This window comes from Colletotrichum karsti (genome assembly GCF_011947395.1).
Source record: "Colletotrichum karsti strain CkLH20 chromosome Unknown Scaffold24, whole genome shotgun sequence".
Classification (NCBI taxonomy): domain Eukaryota; kingdom Fungi; phylum Ascomycota; class Sordariomycetes; order Glomerellales; family Glomerellaceae; genus Colletotrichum; species Colletotrichum karsti.
Genome location: NW_024065924.1, coordinates 601738 through 623485, shown reverse-complemented (window position 1 = coordinate 623485; position 21748 = coordinate 601738). Strand labels below are relative to the sequence as shown.

Here is a 21748-nt window from a genome sequence, read left to right as displayed (position 1 = left end):
TCTCGGACCAATCGCCCCGCCTTTTCTTTCATCTGGATTTTTTCATTGAGCCGTTTCTATCTTATCTTATCGCACATCATGCAACGCCTGAGCCTCCAGCTGCTCCCCTAACGAAACAGCTGCTGATGCGAATAATAGGGCGTCTCTTCAGCAGGCCAATTGCCGTTCGAGCAGAAGTCATCGCTAGTCACTCGCTATATTCTTATCAAGCACGATAAGCTTAGCTGTGGCTTTCGGATTACATCAGCTCGGGCCTCTTCTTCCGGTCACCAGCGATGGACTTTCTTTTCAAGAAACATAGTGAAATTCGCGATGCTTCCTTTTTCCTCAACCCCGTCATTTGCCGCCGCAAACCCTCTACCAGATTGGGTTTTCCACACAGCCAGATGAACATCGTTTCATTCATCCTGGTCGCCCTGGACCTGACTACCTGCGGGCGGCCCCGCCTCGCCGTCACGGAGCGCCGGACGCCACCCGGGATGCGTACCGAAACTCTTTTCAAAATATTCAGGGTTCAACTATGTTCCCCTTGCGGATTATTCCGGCTTGACTGGGCTGACATCTCGGTTCAACTTAGGCAGGGATGGGCAGTCTGTCTAGTGAGATGTGAGAGACTTTGCCGCGAAGCCAGAAAACGACCCCAACAGCGCGACAAGGATCGCGTTGCCATCAACCACCTCATGGACCCGGTCGGAAGCTATGGCCTCAAGCATGCTGAATGGCCAAACGCATATTCACAGTCGACTTCATACAGATACGCATGGCGGACACTGTGAATTTTTGCCGCTTTGGAGAACATCATCCTCGCATCCTGGACTACGTGTTGGTGCAAGGTGCATATTGCGCGTCTCCTCGACGCACAATCCTTGCCCGCCTCGCTTACACGATGTCACCAACGAAACCGAGGCTTCCAATGCGAAAGTCCCAACCATCGACCGCATTTCTGCTTCAGTAACTCAACCACGCCTCGAGAGACGGGAAACGCGATTCTGCCACATACCCTCGGCCTTTGCTCTCTGGGTAACTGAACCCAATGTCTCTCGCCGTCGACGCAGCCGGACGGAGAAATGCTCCATGTTCTAGACACTGGATGCACTTCGCCCTATCCGGCAACCCGTCCACCGGCCGGCGCTGGCCCCGGTTCCCCGGGAACCAGGGACTTAGCGCCGCCAATTCGACCAGGCCTTATCGAGCGGTCCCACGATGCGTGGAGGGAGAGAAGGGGGCCCAAGTGAGGAGAAAAGAACGCCGTCGCCGTAGACGGGCCAATTGCGAACCTTCAGCACGTCTTCGCAGGATGGAGCCTTGTTCGGGCTAAAGAGACGACGACAGTCGAAGTCCAACGGCGCCTTGAGCGGTTTCACGTCAAACCTGCCCTGTGCCGCGGGCAGACAGCCTGTGGCGATGACAGCCTTCACACTTGTTGGTGCCTTCGCAACGGCCGTTGTATCCGCATCACTCGTGTTTGCTCCGGTCTAACAGGTTCCACTCCATTCGACGATTGGAATGCCCAGATGGGAAAATGACTGGTCTCAGAGGTTGAGGTTGATTCGTCCGCTAGACGACGCAAGTCGTCCTGACTATTGCACGGGTTTTGCAGAGGCCGAAGCGAGACATATCCCGTCTGCGTCGGGCCTTGATTCATTCCTGACCAACGTGAGCAGCAAAGCCGGCGGGCCTACCACCAACAGAGGAAGATCCGCGGGATCCTTCCAGCTTTCTTCAGCGAGGGCAATTGGGCCGAAATCCAGTCTCGTTCAAGATTTGAAGTCCAACAACTCAGCTGCAGTTCGCCCCGTAGGATCCATCGACTTAATTTATCTTTGGGTGGAGGCACTTGCTAAGTGACTTGGTCACTTTTGTGGACGTCTCCGCAGGTCTTGTCCGACTCCGACGACACAACCCCGGTGACACCAGCCACGAGTTCACGAGGGACCACCACAGACGATCTCTGTCTCACCGCGGGATACGATCCGCAATGTACCCGCCGCCTCTCCCTCTCGCGCCGCGCCCGCCCTGTGGCCAACAGGGTCCGCCATCCCAGCGCCGTGACGGCGAGCTAACCAGTTGCCGCAGCGCCCGCCGCTCCCCGTGCGGCCTTGCTTTTTCCGCTTGGGGGAAGCAAACATGCATGACAACTACATACCGTATGCCACGGTCACGTCGGCTTTGGCGATGACCCCAAATTTGCATCACTAGGGGGCAGCAAAGATGGTCCCATGCGACGCTGCAGCGCGGTCGGATTCGAGGAGTAGGTATGGTCATCGAGTTACACAGGGTGGATGGGCAAGGTGCGCTGCTCTCATTCTGGGCAGAGCCGAGCAACCACCAACAACATCTCTTCGCGACCCTTGTCTGCCTCGCCCCTCACCTCACTCCCCATGTATGGATACAAAGTGGGCGCACTTTGGGGGCGTTGGAGACCTCGAATACCTTGCAGTTCTGTTGGTACAACTGCAAAATTGGTTGGTTGGTGATGAAGCCCTCTACCAGACTCTCGGGATTGTGGAACATTATACAGCCTTGATTGGCCGCTTTGGGCTTCCTTCGAGGACAGAGTAGGTATCCGAGACACTGTGAAGCAAACATCCATCTATATCATGTCTGATTTCCCATTTCCCCCCTCTTCTGAGACACCCTTGCCTGTCCTTTTCTTCTTCTTCCTAGGGGCGGCTCCTCGCTCTTTTCTGCTTAAGGCGTCTCCCCTTCGGACTCAACTCCTTACGCAAGCGCGCCTCCTGTTCGACCTCTTCCCGTCAACTCCACACGGTGTGTTTACTCATCGTCAATCCCGTCAATCCCGTAAATCCTTCGATTCCTTCGGCTCGCCTCCCCGAATAGCAAGTCGGCCTAGTCCGGTCTAGCTATGAGTCAACCCAGCCTGATACGCCGGGCTTCGAGAAGATGTCTGAATAGTGTGAGGCGCTCGCTTTCCCGAGAAAGCCATAGTCAGGATGAGAAGTCAAGCCTCGGCCAAAGAAGCCACAAGTCGGGAAGCAAGTCATCCTTCTCTACCTCATCGGTGTTCACCACAACGACGGCAGGGGAGGACGAGTACAAGCCACTGGACTACAGAATACCCGAACACCCGGAAAAGGAGTCCCCTCGTTGCGATCAAATCCATCAACCCAGTCCGCACTTCTTTCGCCGACTACTCCGAGAACATATCAACAGGAGTAACGGCCGAAAGGTTCACAAGTCACGAAGTAGTCCGTCATTTTCGACCTCATCTTCCCGGACGACAACAACAAGTAGAGATAATAATCATGGATCGCTCATCAAACCAATACTTGAGGACGTGGAGGAGGAAGCGCCTCGATACGACCAGGGCCAGTCACATTTCTTTCGCAGACTGCCGCCCGAGATTCGAGAGCAGATATACCGAGAATTGTGGAACGTCATTGGGGTAAAACGACACGCATTTTTACGAAACAGGGAATTAGTATACTCGCCATGCATCATAGATCATGAGGCGCCGGATGAGAGGCAGATAGGCCTGGCGAGGGATTTCAAAAGTTCTCCCGAGGTTCAGTATCATCCGAAATGGTTCGACAGGATGGAGTCGAAATGGTGTAACCATTGGAGATGCGAGGAGTTGTGGGAAGACATACAAGACGAAATAGAGGTGGACTATAATCACGGCCAAGACCAGGGGTTCATGGCCCTCTTGCTATCTTGCAAACGAATGTGAGTCTCATACGGATACCACCCGGTATAGACGCGACTAACAGGTGTCCAGATACGATGAAAGCATAGACTCGTTCAGGAAAAACAAAATCATCAACATCACAAACGGCCCGACCCTCCAAAGATTAATAAAATACCCGCGCCCGAGATACCTCACCGAGGCCCGCGTCATCAACATCTCCCTCCGCGAGGACAGCGGCAACTGGCTCTACCTCAACGGCGGCAACATCTGGCACATCCTCTCCGAGCCCGAGATGAAGGCCGACAGGGTGTACCTCTGGCTCGACGCCGAGTGCCCCGTCACGCGGCGCCTCCTGCCCGAGTTCCGTGCCCTGTACTCGTCCATTCGCGAACCCGTCGCGCCCAAGTTGACGATCGACTTCCCGTGCGACGCCGAGGACGGGTTCTGGGCGTGGGGGGAGACTGAGGTCCGGACGCAGACGTGTGGGGGTCTCGGGGAGGTCACGAAGCAAAAGGAGTTCGTGCCGGAATTCAATGTCGTTGCGAGGGGAAGGCAGAGGTTTAACGAGACTTCTGAGTGGGGGTTTGTGAGTTGTCAGGACCAGGGGAGGCCGGAGGTGAAGGTTTTGAGGGAAGGGAATCCGTTTGAGGATATTTTGTTGTATGGTATTGGGATCCATGATGACTCCTGTTGTTGAAGCAGTTGACATACGTGTACCTTGCTGATTCAGTGTCCCAAGGTGTGGAGAATAAAAGTTCTTTCACAACCCAGATATTCCCATATAGTCAAATCATGCAGTGTAGATGAGTTGGAATTAATGGGAAATTTTCATCATACGGCACCAAAAGAGGTAGGACCAACACCACAACTCAATTTCTGCCGCTCAATCCCATGCAGCGACCCATTTGAGAAGTCTCTGATTAATTCGTCATGTCCAAACATGTTCAGACTACGTTTGAATACTTACTACCACGCCAAATCTGGCCAGGCAACAACCCAACTCGTAACGTTGATTAAAGCCGGCAATGACAATCATATAGGTTCTTTGATGGGGCCCTGTGTGCTATTCGCATGACTGTGATTCGAGACTTCAGCTTTTTACGCTGTGCATCATGAGCTTGAGGGCATCCAAGTAGCCGTTCTAGATGTGAAAAGATGTACAGAGTTCTAATAATCCCTCCACAGATATCTTTGATGGGGTGTCTCTACTAAGTAAATTCACTTATGTGTTCCATGGATCTCGTCCTGATTTTTAGCTGAGGTGGGCACGTAATCAGATGCTCTACCGTTGCAGAGGTGATCTGCGTGCTCATTAGCAACGTGATGGTATTTAGATGAATGAACTTACTAGTGGAACGACTTCCACTGTACCAATGATGTATTGGGTACCATGATGAGTCTGGACCAAATGTCACGTCAGCGAGTTATGTAAACTCAGAGAAGTTCACATACTTACAACTTCGAATTTGGAAGCCCCATATTCAGCCTTTAGCCACTGTTCAAGGTCCGACTTTTTAATCCGACCTGCTGGTACTATGTGCACCTTGCTGCCATTGCCGTACTTTTTGATGACATTGCCAAAGTATTCTGAGCCCAGCACAACGTCAGCTTGGTAGAGGTTGTCGCCATCCATCCTGATGAGAAAGTCGGTCTCAAGTTTCAAACCTCCGTTTTCTGCGGAGGCTATAGTGGCAGTTACAACTTCTCTGGGCTCAATCAAGTTAATCCCCAGGTTACTTTCTTTCCACTTCGATCCGGGTGCTGTTCTCGACTTAAGTCCGAGTGTGGTTTGAAGTCGTTGAGTGATGGCATTCCAGCTTACGGTGTTCAACCGTATAGCATTAGTTGTGACATCCTTGACATTCTCTGCCGACAGAGTAACCTTGGAAGTTGTACTCTGCTTACTTCGTCGAACCCATGAGCGCTGGCTTAAAGAGCGTGCCGGTGAGATAGGGCCCTCGCTGACACTCTCTTTGCCAGCTTCACCCTCTTCGGCATCCCCATCCTCTATCACTAGCCCTTCAATGTATCCCGGTATCGCCAGAAGTGCGAGTTCTTGAAGATGCTTCCCGACATGTCGAAAGAATGTCGTGGCTTGTTCAGAAGAGCCTTCCGCGACCGGGAGAAGCCCACAAAATGGGCATGTTTCTCCCTTAAAATCTGATAGAGGACGCGACGAAGATGCCAGAACCATTGATATTTGGGATGAAGGAACAGCCCCTGGGTGCGATTGTTCGAAATGACTTTGTAAGAGTTCCATTTTGTCGAATGTTTGGGGACAGCGGTGGCAATACCAGCTCCTTCGGTGAATTGCAAGCTCATGAGCAAACCATTCACGTCGCGTAGCAAACAGTGCAGATGAACATCCATCGGCGGTACACACATATGGTTGGAGATCTGTGTAAACATGTCTCCTATACTAGTTAGCGGATGATCAACGTTGAATACTCGAGCCTTCTTAGTTGGCGCCATGTATGGAGGGATCATGGAACTTGCCAACTCACTTCCACTCATCGCTCGATTCCATCAAAACGAACTCTCGGCAAAAGGGGCAGTCGAATTCCTTTTCATACTCAAGCTGTACTGTGTGAAACTTCAACCGGCTCAAATCCAGCATGTCTATCTCCCCATCGGCCCCTTCTCGGAAGGCCGTGGCGAATGACGTGGCTCCGCTCCTGCGACTCGTTTCACTGCCGTTTTCGGACTCGGCATCGTTGTTTTCTAGATCTTCCACGAATGTGGAAGCTGCCACTGAAGGCTCATGGTTTGCAGGCGTTGATGCTAACTCGGCTGCCATTGACGCAACTGGACGCCGGACTTGACGGTCCAATATGAAAGAGCGACGTTGGACAAATGCATTTCCAAGCCTCTCCTGAAGCGAATGATTGTCTTTCAGTCCTGGGTACTTTTCGATGAGGCGCAGGACATGGCTGTCACGACCAGGATCTTCTCCGATACTGACAGGAATGTTCGTTTTCCCCTTCGACCGTTGACTAGATCCCCGGCGGATCAGTACCGCAAGCCTGTATAATCGATCAGTCGAGGCACTGAGACTGTTGATGAGGCCTTCGAATTCTGTTGTGACTGAAGATAAGAACTGGATCAAGTCGCCGTTATCGGGATCTTCGAGATCAAGCCCTTGGAAAATGGGGTCCAGATCAGATCTCCCCCTGTTAGGAGACTGCTTTTTCAGAATTGAGTTGGCTAGTTTAGGGCAATGTCAGTTTCTTACTCAGTAGTTGTTTTGTAACCAATTCAACTCTCACCGTCGCTGGTGGCCAGAATTATGTCTTTCAGCGTCGTTGTCACAGCTTCAGGCATCTTCTGCGCTCCTCTCAGCCGCCAGTCGAGTGATGCGACAGAGTTTTCATTCTTGAAAGCACCCAAATTATGTCCCCAAACGTTATAACGCCCACAAATATTGTAGAGCGTTGCAGCGATGGATTCGTCTTGTGGTGCATCGACCAATATCTCGTCATAAAGGTTCCTCAGATTTGTCCTGCAAGTCCTTGCCAGGGTTGAGATGGACCTCGAGTTTGCGGATGGCTTGACTGAAGTGTCACCAGTGGGAGCGGACATTCTGTCGACTGTGATGATTCAGGTAAACGCATCTCCAGTCAACAGCGTCCGTGGTCAATCTCGTGTTATATCTGAAGGGTTAGATAAGTGCGCAATCGTCCCTTGATATTTAATCCTTATCTCCTGAGGAAGACAGTTGGTCAGGCAGTTAAGCGGGGATGACATACATGTGTGTGACAGCGTCTAGGTTCAATGAGGCAAGAATATTCTGTTTCGGTGCATGAAGGTGCAGCATTTGTTCCAATGAGAATGATTCACGTGTCATGCATCTCGAAGTAACGCGGGGTAATACATGTTTTGTCAGCTGATTGATCGCTGAGGGCTTTGGAACTGTATGTGGCTCAATCGTCAATCAGCTCAAATGGATGCTCTCAAGTCTAGGGACACCTACGCCGATATATGAACTGTTTGCTCTTGTTTAGTACGAAACGATAGATGCGACAGACACTTATGCAGCCGGTTTCTTGATCTTCCGGAATCAACTTGCTGCCTGCTCCCAACGGCAATCGGCTGGAACCAAACTGTCTGGCACCGTTCGGGACGACATTTACGGCAATATTCAGGCTCCGTTCATCTTCAGAACGAGAGGTGAACCGCAGTGTGGAGAAATGGCATTAATCCTAACCCCCATACAACATTGAAGGCTCCTAACTTTGCTGCCCAGATATGTCTGGCTTTGAAGTCGTCGGCGTAGTCCTAGGCTTACTCCCCATATTGGGCAAAGCTGTCAAATATGCCGAGCCGCTCAAATTCCACTGGGCTTTTCGCGACAGGTTGCCAAAGCTACTCGCTTCAATCGAGGATGACATGATGGATTTTCGACAAAATATCGAGTTCCTCTTGGGACCTCTTGGTCTCGACCCAGAAGTCGAAGCGAGTCTGATGAACGATCCTGACACCTCGCAAAATTGGAATGACCCGCATGTCTTGTCGCTTTTGAGGTACAGATTCGGGCATGATCAAGCCAAATTCGACTGGTTTGACAGAAAGATTCGACGCCTTCGTCAGATCATTGAAGATCTCACGGCTTTGTTGACCAAGTTTGACGTCAAGGTATGTTCCATTCTAGCATATATCTTTCTATCAAATACATAAATGCTTCAGACTGTTGTTCTGCCACAGAATATGTTTAACACTCTTCAAATAGGGGCTACTTGCTGTCTCGTCGTCTGTTTCGCTGTCGCCAAGTCAGATCAAACGGATGCAAGATCAATTTCGTCTTGCAGTCAGCTTCACCAAGAAAAAGGAGGTTATCAACGAAATGAAAGCTATCAACCAGAAGATACAGACTTTCTTGGAAAAGGAACTCAAGATATCGGAGGTACGATACACCGTATTGGGTCATGCGGCCATGTCCAAGGGACATGAAGTGAATCGCAAGAAGAGCGCGCAACCATTTCTTCGAGTCCAGAAATATGCTTCAAAACTCTGTCAATCTCTGCAACCAAAAGGGTGGAACTGCCATTGCGGTCACAATCATTTCTGTGGAATCGCTACTTATTGGACCGAGGACAGGCGTCGTAAGAGAATCGGGCAAATAATGCTGCTTCTTGGGTCGTCCAGGTCTCTCAAACGAGTACAGGTGGACTTCGCCAGAGACGAGTTTGACCTCAGTACCCCATCAAAAGATTCCAACATCTTTGAGTTTTCTAGGAAGAGACTTGAGGCGGATTTGGCCGCCGACTCTAAGAGCCAAGAAAGGCTTGAGTCTCAGCACACGATATCGGCCCTTGTTCGGTCGGCCGCCACATTTGCTATTGATACCCAAGGGTCAAGGAGCAATTCGGGAGGCTCATTAATGTCAGTACCCTTCAGAATAATCATATAACACAACGATACATCGAGTATGAGGCTAAACCTTCTATCCAGAGCTCTACGGAACGCTACTGATGCTGAGTCAAAGCCTCGAGTACGATGGGAGGATCAACCTGATCAACACAAATCCTTCTCTACCTCTCCGGCTCTGGACCCTGAGCTCAACATATGCTGCAGCTTTTTCCAAAACCCGCTCCCTGATGGTATTTCTCGACAGCTGCTCAAGGCGCAGAAACAAGAACCAGCTACGTTGAAACTTCCGGAGAAATTTGCGTCCATCGAGGACAATTTGTCTTTCGGAAATTTCTCCAAGTCGGTGATGCAACTAGATCAACGGTTGCGACTGGGAATCAAGTTAGCTTACACAATACTTGGCCTCGGGACATCCCCCTGGTTTCCCCGCGGTTGGGGAGACAGTGATATCGCAATCTGCGCAACACCCACACCCGCCCCATTCTACACCCATCACTCGATTCGGTATGCGCTAGAACAAGGCGTTCCAAACGCCAAGACTCATGCCGAGATGGCCATCTTCACACTCGGAGTCATTATTCTGCAACTTATCTACCAACAGAAACTTGAGCAACAACCCTTCTACGAGAACTACTGGGTGGATGGAGAAGTGAGCGATGCAACTTTGGAGCTAGCTGCCAGGGAGTGGCAGAGTTACGTGGAGGAACAGCATGGATCTGACGTTTCGGATGTCATTTATCGATGCGTCTATCTGGAATTTTCTGTACGTCCAGACCTTGGCGACGAAGAGTTCATCCACGAAGTCGTCTCAACAGTGATTGAGCCATTAGAAGACTTTGTTTTCCAGTACAGTAGATAGAAGACGGAGAGGTGTCGGAATGTCTTGGAAGGAGACATGAACCCAAAAGTAGCCTAAAGTCGCATGGTTCTCAAGTTTTGCGAGTACTGATCACATGGATATACTAAACCCGTTCTTATTGAACTACTTTCAAGTGTGATTTAATCTTCTTGTACCTTCTTGCTGCCCAGAAGAGGCAGCTAAGTGCAGCAATCTCCAGTAGCACAACACCCAGAAATGCCACCCACCAAGGCTGCGCAGAAACTTGCATCCCAGGTATTTTCACAGGGCGATTCCGTGTGAATGATATAACGTCATCTGGTCGTTGATACCAGTGCTCTTCTACATCAGCCACGCAGTCTCCCACAGTTGTAGCTTTGAACCCCTTTTCCGAAAATTTCCGTAACAAGTGCCCAATATTGAGCGCAGTTTGCTCCTCAGTATCGTGCATTTGAATAAGAAATGAGTCTTTCGAAGGATTTGCTCTGCTCAGACTGTCGAGCAAGAGGGCGGATGTAACCGAGTGGAAGTCTTCCGTCGAGTTGTGGTGCAGATCGTCTGCATCTAGACCCCGGAAGACAAGACGCCCGCCGTTTACGGTCAGTCTCTCGACACAACCGTTATCCACAGTGCAAGTTTCTGGTAATGTTCGGACGTAGCGTGGTTGTAGATACTTCGGCGGCGTTGTCGATAAGATTGCGGATAGCTTTTGTGTGGCCTTCAAAAGCCCATCGTCGGACAGATCCTGGCTTGTGGCGTGAAGGCCGACCAAGTGCCCCGAGTCGTACATCTTCCTCACCAGGGATTCCCAATATCTTGACTGTGTCTCATCTTCCAGTCTCTGAGACATTGAGAGAAAGAATGTCGCATGGGCTCCATGGAGGGCGAATTGGTTCAGGATGAAGTCAGTGTAAAACGACGGGCCGTCATTGAACGTGAAAGCAACCGTTCCTGGGACCTTCGAACCAGTTTCAGTCAACTTAATTCCTTCTATCTCTGAGTGGTGGGGAACTTACTGTGCACTTGCGCACAACCTGTCCGTGTCTTGATGGTATCGGTATGTCATTGCCCATTGTCGTCGTCAAGAATCAGCGGGTATAAGCAAAAGTCAGAATGTACAAGGGTAAGGGTCCAAGGTGTCGGTTGAAAGTGTGAGGTAAGGTACGTTCAAGCAAGGCACATCCATCCATTGAAAAGGGAGCACTTGGATTCCGAGTCCATCTTATCGAGCTGCCACGTGAATACACCGCGTAATATCGGCAGGCAAAAGCATGCGTCGAAACAGGGTCCCGGAAGTTTAATAGATTTCAACTGAACCGAGCTACTCTGAGTCTTTCTCATTGGAGCCCACAAGCTAAGCTTTCGGCAGCACTCTGCGGCGATGTAACTCCCGCCACCGGTTCATCGACGTTACATTTGTTTCTTCAGTCATCTTGGCGCCAGAATGCCAGCAGCGTCGCATCAAAATCTCAGTATGCTCAGGTTATTGCTCTACCGTCCGTTCTCGATTAGCCTGGAACGTGTCTGAGAAAGTAAATGCTGATGAGTGGTTCCACTGAAGAAAAGTGGTCTAATCTCATTCAAAACCTAACTATCTTGTCAGCCAACTTTGGCTCCTCAAGGTGAACAAGCCAAACATTGACGCCCAACTAACGAACAAGAAATTGGCCACTGTGGAGAAACACGAGTACTGCATCTTCTTCCTCAGTCTTGGATACCGTCTCTTTTGAGACTCGGGGGATTCCTGAGTTGTATCCTTGACTTCAAGACCCGCCATGTCGCCATAGTCCTGGACAATCGCATCCGCCAATAATAAAGTGCTCGACCAGGTTGCGAAAACCACGAGGCAGCCCACGTTCATGAGGCTCACCCAAGGATTCGTGTATGCACCCCTCGCCAGAGTAAAAATGGCAGCCATGCATGAGAAGTTCGAGAACCCGGTGCAAACAATCCCCAAAATAGGATGGAAGTCCGGTTGCCGCGCATTCCGCGTGGCGCTGCCGTCCTGCTTCTCCTGGTCGACGGCCATCTCAAATTCTGTCACATTCCGGTGAGTGACCATTCTGACGGCCTCCATGAAGGCAATTTTGACCAGACCGAGCATCCAGTAGGTGTAGTTACTGCGTTCCCACCTCACATACATGAGGAATGCCTTCCGGAACGTCTCGGGAGCCACGGTGTATACCACCGCGTTGCTCTGGTATCGCAATCGCCAGCCGTCACGAAGCATGTGCATTGTCAGCTGCACGTCTTCTCCGTGGCGAAGCGGGTGTCCCAGGAACTTAGCCTCCACGAGCGAACTCGTGTGCGGCACCGCCGCGAGCCTGCGGAAAGCAGAGATGGCTCCGGGAAGAATCGTCACGAAACCATACTTCGACTGCGCAGCTCTTGGGATGTTGCCATTCTGCTCAAAGAGGCAGTCCAGGGTGCGCGGGACGAAGCTGCTCCACCCATCGGACTTGACGTTGAAGACGGAAAGATGGCCCGTCACACCGCCGATCCCGCTGTCCACCACGAACGGGGACACGAGGTTTCTCAGCGCCTGTCGATCGAGCAGCGTGTCTGAGTCGAGCGTCACGAGGATTTCGTTCTTGGCTGTCGTGAATGCCGTGACCATGGCTTGGCGCTTTCCGCGGTTCACCTCGTGGAGGATGGGGATGCACCGCAGCGGTGGCTTTGCTTCGTGGGCTTGCTGCGCTGCGCTCTGGATGTGAGACCAGGTGTCGTCTTTCGAGCCATCGTCAACGACGATGACCTCGATTTTGTGGCGTGGGTAGTCCGAAGATAGGACCGAACCAATTGAGTTCCGAACAAACGCTGACTCGTTGTACGCAGGTATGATGATGCTGAGTGTCGGTAGTTTGTCATTGTCTTTCGTTCCCGGAATCGGCTCGTACTCAATCCAGCGAGAGATGATAACGAGAAAGTTGAATAACAGAATGCAAGAACATGACTGGATGAGAAGATCGTAGAATCCCAAGGAGTTTCTTCCTCTGATTGTGATGTACTGAAAGGTGACGAAGGTAAGGATTGACCCAAAACCAACGAGACGGCCGACGGCCACACGAAAGTCTCGTTCTTGCATCTTAGTAAATATGCCGAGGTCGCTGAGTCTCTGAGACTATTTTGCAACTACTCTTTAGAGCTTTTCGCAACCAACTCCTTCAATTTATCAGTTTCTAACCCGAATCACTTAGACGGGTGTTACGTCCAAGCTCCTCCATCTACAGTGCTCTTCGCCTGAATACGAATGCACGTAGACTCCTCGAGTCTCCAGAATCAATGTCACAGCACGAATCATTGCTTTGCTCACCGCTGTTCTTTACAATTGATCTAAAATGGCAATTATTTCATGAGCTGTTTTTGCCGAGAACTGGGGTCTTCCCGGCTCGAACTCTCGCCATTCCAATATTGTGATGATGCCAGTACAAACCTTAAACGTCGCATGCCCCCTGTGGATCATTGGAATGACACGCTACGGTTACAATGTCTCTAATCGCAGACTTTTGGGGCCGCCGATCATGTTTTCGTAATACATTGGTTTTCATTTGAGTTCAATACTATCTTATTGATAGGTCGGGATGTTCTGCGGGCAACATTGTCTGCAAATACACCTCGTCAAGATGCGTCAGCTACGTTTGGTCTTATCACCTATCGTTGCCTGCCTCTTTTTTCTCATCCGATTTTCATATGGCCATGTTTTCATGCAGCATCCAACTCCATTCCTAAGTCAGCTCTCAAATAATGGCCCAATATCTATGGACGGGTCTGACTGGCCGTGTAAGGGAGTAAAAGACTACGACTGGTCAGGAATATCGAACCTCTGGCCGCGGGGCTCAGTCCAGTACTTACAGTAGGAAGACATCAAGAATCTCTCAATTCTCGTAGACTGACATTTCATCTCTGTACAGAGCCATGGGCGGCTCCTCGCATGGTGGCGGATCTTGCCAGATATCCATAACTCAAGATTTGAAGCCCACACGAGCCTCTCAATGGCGAGTGATTCACTCCATTGAAGGCGGCTGCCCGATCCGAAACCTAACAGAAGTCAACTACGGAGAGTCACCAACGGTGCTTCTCCCGAGTGTTTACAACTTCACCGTACCTGCCTGGCTACCGATCGGACCGTCCGTCATGGCCTGGACATGGTATAACAGATGGGGCGACTCGAATGTGTTCATGAACTGTGCTCCAATAGTTGTTCTGGGCTACAGTGACAACGCGAACGTGCCGGAGCAAGATCAGACGGCGAAGTTCTGGGAAGCCCCGCTGGTTTTTGAGGCGAATAATGGCAACGGGTGTTGGACACAAAACAAAGGCAGCTGTGTTAAGTTCCCAGAACCTGGCGAGTCTCTGGTCAGGAACGAAGAGTGTCCACTAGACGAGTCGATCATGTTTATGGGCACATGCCAATCTCGCAAGAGTAATACTGGCGAAAGAGTCTGGTGGCTACCGACGCTCAAGCTGAGCTTTTGTATGTATTTGTTTCTCGCCATATTGCTTGTCGTTATAGTGCTGCGTTTTGGCAGGAAATGGCGTCGTAATCTCATGTCAGGCTATCTGTTAATAACACCAGCGGAAGCCTAATTAAGGCACTTGACTTGAATTGAACTGGTTTGAACTTGGCATTTTCACACAATTTCACAGCAGACTTGATGACATGGTATGTTATGATGCTCGGCAGAAATACATATCTGCTAAACGAGCTCTATTCAGTTGGCAAATAGGTTGAACTAAATTTCAAGCTACCGAGACGCCTGATGCTATGCTTCTATCATGCCTTCAATGTCTTGATGGAATATCTATTTCCCCTGGGGCTTAGTCCAAGCTTCCAAATATCCGTCGATTCTCTTGATACCCTCGTGACCTGCGACCTTGGCAGCGTCGCATGCAATGCGGTAAACGTGGAGGTTTTCCGCAAACAAAGGTCTGTGATGTTTCCACCCAGTCAGGTTGGTGAGCTTCGAAGAATCCGTCCATTGCGGGAAGTCAATGATTCCCGGAGGCCACGGGTTCTCCCCTTCCTTCAGGTCAGAAGCGTCGACGTATTTCTTCCCTGCTTTGATGTCATACTCTTTGACAAGAGCGTCTGCAATCTTGTCGACAGTCTCATACGTCTGCGCAGAAATGTTGAAGGTCTGTCCTTCGATCTCTTCTATGTTTGGATGCGAAGCAATGGCGACATAAGCTTCGCCGCAGTCGTCGACATGCAGCGCGTGAATGATGGTGTCCGGAGAGACAGGGAGCAGCAGCGGCTTGCCCTCGGCAGCTGCCTTAGCAGCAACGTCGAAGAAGGCCTTGTAGAAGCTCGAACTGCGACCATAGACGTTGGTAGGTCTGACGAGGACCGGAGCGAAGGCATCCGTGTGATCGAGGATCTTCTTCGCATAGGTCGTTCGGTTGGCCAGGAACGGGATGGGGTTGAGGGGAGACTCCTCCGTGTGCGGGGCGAGACCCGGAGCTCCGTGGTAGTGCGGGCCGATGCCGTAATCCTTGCAGCCGGAGGTGAAGATGGTGAGGGGTTTCTTGCCGGCGGCGGAGCTGGCGGTGCCTATGGCGCGGAGCAGTTGGACGGTGTTTTGGTAGTGGGGGATGTAATCTAGGACGTTTTCCGTCACCGAAACGACTGCGTCGAGAGTGGCGGGTAGATGGCTCTGGATGTTGGCGTGGGCGGACAGATCATCGATGGCGCCGATAATCGGGATGATCTCTTCTTGCGCCAGAGCTGTTGCCGCGGAGAGCGATCGGACGAGGCCGTAAGTCGTCCATCCAGCGGCCACGAAAGCGCGGGCGACGGCATTGCCGATGTATCCGTTGGCTCCGGTGACAAAAACAGTTTTGGATGCCATTTTGACCCGTGTGTTTGGCTTGGAAGGTCTTCGTTTCGTCATTTTGAGGAGTTTCTCGCTTGATTTATAGACGGTGTGTTCTGTTTGTTAATCACAAGTGTGGGAATTCTGATAACGTTGACAGCTTCACAACTCGCAGCCGCAAGTGGATAGTCGGGGTGAAGCAAAGATGGTGAGGTAAGGCGGCCCAATTTGGTGACCGAGGTCCACATCCTTCAAGTAATAATGCATCGAAGGATTGCTAGCCAAGCCAGGCTTGTCACAGCAATACTGCGCAAGTCACAGAATAACGCAACCTGACGTCTTACGCATCCAGCTTGGGCCACCGTGCAGCGGAAGGGTTCATGCAGATGAGAAGTCAATCGTTTCAGATGATCTACGATTGGCCATATCTGATTCAAGTTGGGTGTTGTTCAACGTTATCTCGATGGATGGACCCTGTGTGGGAATCCATATTCCGGACGACCATTCCCGAAAAAAAAAAGAAGGGACTGCATTGGTAAGCACGGAGCAACTGAACAACTCGCAATAGACCTAGTGGCGGCTGAAGGATTCGATGGTCGATAACGTGATTGAAAATGGCGTGTCTTAGGTACTTAGAAGCGGCGTTCACAGACCGAACGGATACGCAGCCCGCCACAATCCGGGCCGTCCATTTGTAAGCTTCTCCACTCCGGGGTCCGGCCCGTGACCGTAGGCCGGCCCCGACCGGGCTTCCAGAAATGGATGCCGCGGGCCGTTTTCCTCGATGCAATGATGTACTTCCTATACCAAGCGAATTGTATTCTTTTCCGGATTTCGAACCATACCAAGACTTCGTATGATCATCGCTACAGAAGCAAGTTACTAGACACATGAAGATCTCCCAGTACGGGTTCCGAGTTCTTCGCCCACTCTGGCGATTGTCGAAATCGTGAGTTTCCTAGCCTCTTTAGAATCCATTGGGCTCCTCTCATGCGTTACTTCCAAAGAAGCATAATACCTGTTTTTGAAGAGGCACGTGCTGATCAGTCGCCACGGTTTGAAAGCTACTATGTTCTTCACATAATATGTACATGCATTATAGTCAATATGAACAGGCGAAGGGAGAAGTAGTTGTACAAGCTTCAATCCTGATATATACACGAAAGCCGTCCCGAAACTCCATGCTTTACCACGGTCATCATCAGTCCATTACTAACGAACGTCTACTTGCGGCAAAGACGGTCGGTCTGCAGGGTAAGCCAGTCCTCCTGGCGGGCAATGTACCAGTCCTCACTGCCGACAGCGGTGGGAGCATAGAAGACTCCCCAGGGATCGATCTTCTTCTTCAGCTCATAGAGACGAGCGTAGTTGGAACCGAAGAAAGCTTGGCCAAAGTCAGGCTCCATAACATCGCCCTCGTTGCCGTAGCCACCGCTGCCGGGAGTGATGTCGCGAAGACGCTGCATCCAGTCGTTGGTGATGCGGACGTTGGCAGCCTTGACCTCCTCCTTGGTGGCGGTAGCCGCCCATCCGCTACCAATGATAGCGAACATGAGGTTCTCACGCCAGGCGGGGTTCGCGGCGCTGTCGGTGGTATCCGCGGGAGCGGCGGCGTTCATGTTGTAGTGAATCAAGGCAGATCCCTCGTTGATGATGCCCTTGAGCGTGGAAATAGTCTCGTTGAGAAGGGCGGCGTCCTCCCAGTTGGCCTTGGGAATGAGACGGGAGGCCGTGCGGATCTCGGCGCCACCGACGCTCTCCATGGGGAAGTGGCTCTTCCAGGTGTCGTAGAAGTTGTCGTGCTCGAAGTACTCGGGCTCAACCTTGAAGCCAAGAGTAGCCCACTCCTCGAAGAGAGGGGCGACCATGGCCTTGAAGTCGTCGAGAGCCATGCCGGGAACGAGCCAGGGCTTCATGCTCCAGAGGTAGGCACCGTTGCCGGCGGGGAAGATCGTGGAGTAGCCGTAGCTGTGGCTGGCGGAGAAGTCGGGGAAGCGGCGCCAGTAAGCCTCCATGGCAGCCCAGAAGATGGTGCTGGAAACGTTCTTCTCGGCAGTGTTAACGGTCCAGGTCAAACTGAAACGTATTAGAATACTGTTGTAAGTTGCTAGTAGGAGGACTTACCCAGAGAAGTTGGTCTTGGGGTAGACGCGGACTGTCATGGCAGTGACAACTCCCCAGGTAGCACCACCGCCACCACGAACAGCCCAGAAGATGTCCTTGTTGGTCTTGTCATCGGCGGTGATGTGACGGCCGTCAGGAGTAACAATATCGACAGACTGGCAAAATGTTAGAGTTTTGTCACGATGTATGAAATCATGCACTTACGAGAATGTGATCGGAACCCAGACCGGCGACGGGGCTCATAGGAGAGTGACCACCACCAGCAAGGTAGCCACCAGTGACACCAACGGACTATAAAGTAATTAGAGAGTTGTTAAGGCTCATGGGTTCACTGACTTACGCGGCATTCACCGCCAACGGCGGTGTATCCCTCTTTGTTGGCAGCCTCATAGAGCTCAGAAACCTGGATACCAGCACCGAGCTTGAAGGCAGGGCCCTTGTATCCACCAGCAGACTGGTACTCCTTGATGAACTTAAGACCCTTCAGGTTGTGAGTCCAGATGGAAAGGGCACCGGCACCGGTGTTCTTGCCAAGGAAGTCGTGGCCGGTGTTGCGAACGACCAGACGAAGGTTGAGGTTACGAGCAAAGTTGATGGCGAGCTGGATCTGAGCAACGTTGGTGGCCTTGACTGAGTAAAGGGGGAAACCACCGATCTCGCAAGTGCCGTTGTTGGCAGCGTTCTGGGGCTGGCAAGTCGCTCCTTGGTAGATAGGCGACATGACTGAAGTGGGATGCTCGTCGCTTTGAAAGGTTAGTTTCACATGCCGTCATGTTCGCCATGTGACTCACTGAGTATCGGAGTTGGACCAGTTGTCCAGAAGGTACTGGCACTTCTCGGCATCGTAGTGTTCACCCTGGTAGCAGGCAGCTCCAAGGGGAACGGTCTTGATAAGAGCACCGCCAGTCAAGAGGTTGAAGACCTTCCAGACGAGCTCGTTGGGGTAGAACAGATCGCCCGGGAAGGTCTTGCACTTGTTGTTGGGAAGGGCGCGCTTCTCGACGCCCTCGGTGTCAGGGAAAGTAAAGAGCGAAATGTTGGTGAGCTCGAGCTGGGTGAGATTGGCCAGCACGGCGTCAGTCAACTGGACAGTCTCCTCCGGGATCTCGGCCTCGGGGACCTCCTCGGCGGCGGGGGCAATCGTGACCTCGTTGGCCTCTGCAGACGACGTTAGTTAAAACCGAAACGAAGACAATCAGCCTGATGTATCTGCCGCCTGACTTACCAATGGCCTGGCCATCGACGACGATGTTCTGGGCACCGACGAGGTTAGCCAGCGGCATAGCCGCGGCGAGCAGCAGGGCTCTTCCGAGAGAAGGCATCTCGACAAGATTGGGGAGACTGCTTGGCAAAAGAGTGTATGATCCTTTCAGCTCGGGTGCGAGAGGGATAAAGAGAAAGGCCAAAGAGGGAACATCGCGGTAAGCGTGCTACCCTTCCATGGATATATACGTGCAGAAGATCACCACCATCTCGGACCATTCCTCACCTGTCCCCTCCCCCTACACGTGGCTATTCGCAGTCTATTGGTTCTGAGCCGCATGATCCCATTCCAGGTTGCCGGGATCCAAGCTCTTGCCACGAGGTAGTATGGCCTTGGCTACCGAATGTGCAGCTTATGTCCGCATACAAGATGAGACCCCATCGTGCAGGAGCACTATCAGGACTGCACCACCTGAAAAGCAGACGCAGGATAATCATCCTGGAGAGAGCCTTTTTTTTCTGCTTCTCGACCGCAGAGACGACGGGGGCTTCGCCATCGCCTAGCATGGGTCCCTTCGATACGAAGGCTTGGCTGGACAGGGTTCGGGTGAAATTAATTACATCTAGCCCCCAAGATGACCCCAACGAACCGCCTTTTCCGTCGACAGACAGCGGCATCCACGGCACAGACGGCAGTTTTCTGCGGTTGGTTCCTCCCAAAGCCGTGACCGTGCCGCAGACGTGTGTGCTCTATTTTACGGGGAGCAGACCTTTTTTCAACGACGAGTTTCGCTAACCTAGTTGAGACTCCGAGTTTGGAGTGCAAAGACTCGACTGATCAGGTTGTCTTCTGTCCCAACAATTTCGAACTGAATTTAAAAGGAAGAATCGCTTCTTACTCTGCTTCGACGGCATTGGCTGGCTTTCATCCCCTCGTCGGGACGTAATATCCCGCTGGTCCTGCATCATCTCAGGGGCGCTAGATATTCCCTTGCCACATGCCAAGCCGCCTATTTAGACACCCAAGTCCACGAGAATTCGGCAACGCAGGGAGATTCTGCGAACCTTGACAGCCAAGACGAACGATGCCCTGGGAGAATGGTCTTATCGTTCTAGAATGCATGCGCGAAGTCAAAGCTCAGAATTGCAAGCGACCGCTCCATCGAAGTACCAAGAGTCGGATACTTACCGATCAGAGAATCGTAAGCAACCGTGCTTCTCTGTTCTGAAGAGATGGAGTTTTGGTCCCTCACTGTCGGGTTCAGCTGACTGACTCGCGGGGTGCTGGAACCGGATTTCGGGGCCCCGACCTCTTGAAGAAGTTCGCCGGACGGAGACTCGGACGACTGCCGTGTGGATGCCGCAATTCTTCGGCGGTGTGTTGAAGAGGACCACGGCATGGCGTACGACGCAACATATGGCACGCGAACTCAACGAGGCCGTACCGGCGTCCAAAGAGAGCAATAAATTCAGTGATGGGTGTCAGACGACGAGCCCATCACGGTACGTCCATGTTTCCAGTCGATTTAAATGTTGGGAGAAGAGAAAACACCTAAGAACAAACTCGTACAGGCAACGAAGCGAAGCAATAGACTTGAAGCTACATTGCGAGCTCTGGTAGTACCAAGCAGTGGACAAGCTTGCCCCAGCTTGTGAACACGAATGATAGTCGGTCGCATCCAGTGATCTTACCGCCAGGTCTATCAGTGGACCTTGACTGGATCATGGATCTCTCCGCGGGCTGTTCCGTTTCCTAGAGCGCCAATCTGGTCCCAAAGACTCGGCTCCAGGTGAGACTTCACGGAATCAAACAGCTATCCATCTTTAATACAGCCACGAGTCTTGAGATAAAGGAAGTAAGAGGAAGTACAAAGCTCTCGAATCAACCAAACCGAAGCAATTCCTCCCCTCATCAGAATGGCGCGACTTTCCCTACGCACTCACAGCCGAGCTTCGGCGTCCCGCCGACCCAAGGAACTTTGAGTTGATGGAGATTCCGCAAGTGAGGTCTCCTTCGGGAAGTGATTGACGTTCAGGCAGGGAGCAGGGGGCGGGATGAAGGAATTGGACAATTTTGACAGGCAGAAAACGCGGCCCCGCTGGAGAATCAGAAGTCTGAGACAATCTAGCGCAGAGATCCTGGATCCTGGGAATCGACCCAGAACCCAGCGAAAAAGTCCACGCAATCGCTGGGTTTCTGGGGAGTTGCACCGCGGGAAGGAGGTCGGTGCAATTGGGACGTCCGGGACAGCACGGATTCTTCGATGGAGACGTGGTTAATTTTAACCTTGTTCAGACGAACCATTGAATTTTGAGAAGGAGTTCGGCGGCCGCAGGAAATAGCACTTTGTGATTGCGTGGACTGATCAGTGTATGTTCATTCGCACGCGTGATAAGAGCCCAGCTGGCTGTCCGATTCAACCATAAGTCCGGAAACCCGATTATCTCCAATACTGGTCTTGTGATATGCTTCAAAGCTTGACCGCCTGATGGCCTGAGCATTCGTGATGTGCCACGGGAAGGAATCTACTCTCGCAGGGACTTTCGATCCTGGCGCAGATTTTCTCCACTCGGATCGTTGCTCGGCTTGATCAGCGCAGGACAGATGCGCATTTGGAGTCTGATATCATATCTTCTCGAGCACTTCGACGCTGCTTTCACCCAGCTGTTGGTGCGTGCTTAACGAATGCCAGAACATGCAGCTTATGACGCTTCCAACGTTTGATAGTGCGGCCGCCGCATTTATTAAAATAC

The 21748-nt window shown here is 51.7% G+C and overlaps 4 protein-coding genes across 4 annotated transcripts; 1 reads left to right on the top strand and 3 right to left on the bottom strand.

Annotated features, from left to right (window-relative positions):
- Positions 1 to 3556: 3556 nt before the first annotated feature.
- Positions 3557 to 9875, top strand: CkaCkLH20_07676 (uncharacterized protein; the record flags this gene model as incomplete). The annotated part of the gene is made up of 7 exons (XM_038890393.1): positions 3557 to 3687; positions 3740 to 4235; positions 7651 to 7816; positions 7893 to 8281; positions 8376 to 8633; positions 8811 to 9028; positions 9098 to 9875. The coding sequence occupies 7 exons, from the start codon at positions 3557 to 3559 to the stop codon at positions 9873 to 9875; spliced, it is 2436 nt and encodes an 811-aa protein (XP_038744443.1).
- Positions 9876 to 11445: 1570 nt separating this feature from the next.
- On the bottom strand, positions 11446 to 12939 carry CkaCkLH20_07675 (uncharacterized protein; the record flags this gene model as incomplete). Its single annotated transcript, XM_038890392.1, has 1 exon — positions 11446 to 12939. One exon carries the CDS (start codon positions 12937 to 12939, stop codon positions 11446 to 11448), a length of 1494 nt encoding a protein of 497 aa, XP_038744442.1.
- A 1717-nt stretch (positions 12940 to 14656) lies between these two features.
- On the bottom strand, positions 14657 to 15703 carry CkaCkLH20_07674 (nad dependent epimerase; the record flags this gene model as incomplete). Its single annotated transcript, XM_038890391.1, has 1 exon — positions 14657 to 15703. One exon carries the CDS (start codon positions 15701 to 15703, stop codon positions 14657 to 14659), a length of 1047 nt encoding a protein of 348 aa, XP_038744441.1.
- A 1187-nt stretch (positions 15704 to 16890) lies between these two features.
- CkaCkLH20_07673 (uncharacterized protein) lies at positions 16891 to 19113 on the bottom strand (the record flags this gene model as incomplete). Its single annotated transcript, XM_038890390.1, has 6 exons — positions 16891 to 17743; positions 17792 to 17946; positions 17996 to 18082; positions 18132 to 18534; positions 18583 to 18949; positions 19017 to 19113. The coding sequence occupies 6 exons, from the start codon at positions 19111 to 19113 to the stop codon at positions 16891 to 16893; spliced, it is 1962 nt and encodes a 653-aa protein (XP_038744440.1).
- Positions 19114 to 21748: the final 2635 nt, after the last annotated feature.